General features: G+C 31.8%; 1 protein-coding gene across 2 annotated transcripts in view; it reads left to right on the top strand.

Moving 5' to 3' along the window:
• Nucleotides 1-2,167, top strand: part of LOC111084050 (putative defense protein Hdd11) — an 8,934-nt gene extending 6,767 nt beyond the window's left edge. For both annotated transcript variants that reach the window (XM_022380829.1, XM_022380828.1), the window contains exon 4: nucleotides 2,050-2,167. In XM_022380829.1, the coding sequence (XP_022236537.1) occupies nucleotides 2,050-2,145 (96 nt within the window). In that variant the 3' untranslated portion in view covers nucleotides 2,146-2,167. The remainder of the gene's footprint in view (nucleotides 1-2,049) is intronic.
• Nucleotides 2,168-2,564: the final 397 nt, after the last annotated feature.

The following is a 2,564-nucleotide window of genomic DNA, read 5'->3' as shown; positions in this document are numbered from 1 at the left end:
TTCTAAAGTCTAAACAATGGTACTAGAAGTTGTTCTAAAGTCTAAACAATGGTACCAGAAGATGTTCTAAAGCCTAAACAATGGTACTAGAAGTTATTGTAAAGTCTAAACAATGGTACTAGAAGTTTTTCTAAAGTCTAAACAATGGTACTAGAAGTTGTTCTAAAGTCTAAACAATGGTACCAGAAGTTGTTCTAAAGTCTAAACAATGGTACTAGGAGTTGTTCTAAAGTCTAAACAATGGTACTAGAAGTTGTTCTAAAGTCTAAACAATGGTACTAGAAGTTATTCTAAAGTCTAAACAATGGTACTAGGAGTTGTTCTAAAGTCTAAACAATGGTACTAGAAGTTGTTCTAAAGTCTAAACAATGGTACTGTGAGTTGTTCTAAACAATGGTGGTTCTAGTTCTGAAATAAGTTATTACCCTGAAACAGGTTCTAAACAATGGCGATTTTAATTTTGACACATGTTATTACCCTAAAACAGGTTCTAAACAATGGTGGTTCTAGTTTTGAAATAAGTTATTACCCTGAAACAGGTTCTCAACAATGGTAGTTCTAGTTTTGACACGTTATTACCATAAAACAGGTTCTCAGCAGTGGTAGTTCTAGTTTTGACATATGATATTACCATGAAACAGGTTCTCAGCAATGGTAGTTCTAGTTTTGACACGTTATTACAATAAAACAGGTTCTCAGCAGTGGTAGTTCTAGTTTTGACATATGATATTACCATGAAACAGGTTCTCAGCAATGGTAGTTCTAATTTTGACATATGATATTACCATGAAACAGGTTCTCAGCAATGGTAGTTCTAGTTTTGACATATGATATTACCATGAATCAGGTTCTAAACAATGGTGATCGTAGGTTTGTGGTATGGTTGCAATGAAATGTTTTTAACTGTGGTGGTTCTAATTTTGACATATTACTATGAAATAGGTTCTCATCTGTGGTGATTTTAGGGTTGTGGTATGGTTACAATAAAATAGGTTTTTAAAATTGGAAGCGCTAGGTTTAACATGTTATTACTATGAAATAGGTTCTCATCTGTGGTGATTCTAGGGTTGTGGTATGGTTACAATAAAATAGGTTTTTAAAATTGGAAGCGCTAGGTTTAAAACGTTATTACTATGAAATAGGTTCTCACTTGTGGTGATTCTAGGGTTGTGGTATGGTTACAATAAAATAGGTTTTTAAAATTGGAAGCGCTAGGTTTAAAACGTTATTACTATGAAATAGGTTCTCACCTGTGGTGATTCTAGGTTTGTCGTACGGCGTTTCTCAGCTGTTTTTTATAAACATCAAATATGTTTTCTTCATTATAATAATTTATTCTTATAAATTAATGTTTTAATTTGTCGACTTGTAATTACAATACAATTTCAAAAGTAGCGTCGTCATCAACGATTCCGCGATCTCAATCAGAACATAGACATTAGAAAAATTAAATATAGTATTAGAAGATGGTGATTGGTGGGTCAAAGTCATGTGACTTGTTTAGGATTTGAACCACAATTTTTCTTTAAAATATATGAAAAACAATAAAGTATCTCTCCATCGAACGTATTCAAAACACTCCGTTCTTAAAACAGATTTTGACGCCTGTTACAAATTTCAGATTGCTTTCCTGCGCCATCTGCAGGAAGTATATTAAACTAAAATCGCTTTTATTATGGAGGTCATATTTTTTAATTTCACTATTTTCTAGGTGTTAAAATGGACTGCACTGTTTCTTTGCTAAAGTTTAGAAAACCTGATCCAGTTTTGAGATTTACATAAAAAAATTTAAATTTGTTTAGAAGCAACAAAATTAGTAGTTGTAAAGTTGATACTCTGTTTTTGAACATATAAAAGCTATAAGTCACCTATGTTCATCTTTACTTCGTATTGTTTTGAAAAGGAGTTTCACTGTTCCATTTATTCATTTTCTTTTGCCAAACTTATGCTTTAGATTGTTAATTTTGACTACGACAAAACCCTCACATTCTGAAGATACATAATTTTAAATGAAGGAAGGAGATTTAATAAAGTTGGTTATAATTTCAGAATACACTAACCCATTCAAGTAACACTAGAAAAACCACAGTAACCACAGTTTGGACACCACCTTCCGATTTTAACGGTGACGTCATTTTTCGGTGAGTTAAATTTATATTAAGTTATCACTTCTCTATTGAGTACACTACTGTTCATATTAAGTTATTACTTCGCTACTGAGTACATTACTGTTCATATTAAGTTATTACTTCGCTACTGAGTACACTACTGTTCATATTAAGTTATTACTTCGCTACTGAGTACACTACTGTTCATATTAAGTTATCACTTCTCTACCGAGTACATTACTGTTCATATTAAGTTATCAGTTCTCTAGTGAGTACATTACTGTTCATATCAAGTTATCAGTTCTCTACCGAGTACATTACTGATCATATTAAGTTATCACTTCTCTACCGAGTACATTACTGTTCATATTAAGTTATCACTTCTCTACCGAGTACATTACTGTTCATATTAAGTTATCAGTTCTCTAGTGAGTACATTATTGTTAATATTAAGTT

This window comes from Limulus polyphemus, unplaced genomic scaffold (genome assembly GCF_000517525.1).
Source record: "Limulus polyphemus unplaced genomic scaffold, Limulus_polyphemus-2.1.2 Scaffold13085, whole genome shotgun sequence".
In the NCBI taxonomy this organism is placed as follows: Eukaryota; Metazoa; Arthropoda; class Merostomata; order Xiphosura; family Limulidae; genus Limulus; species Limulus polyphemus.
Note: the sequence above shows the minus strand (reverse complement) of the source record. Positions and strands in the feature narration are given on the sequence as shown.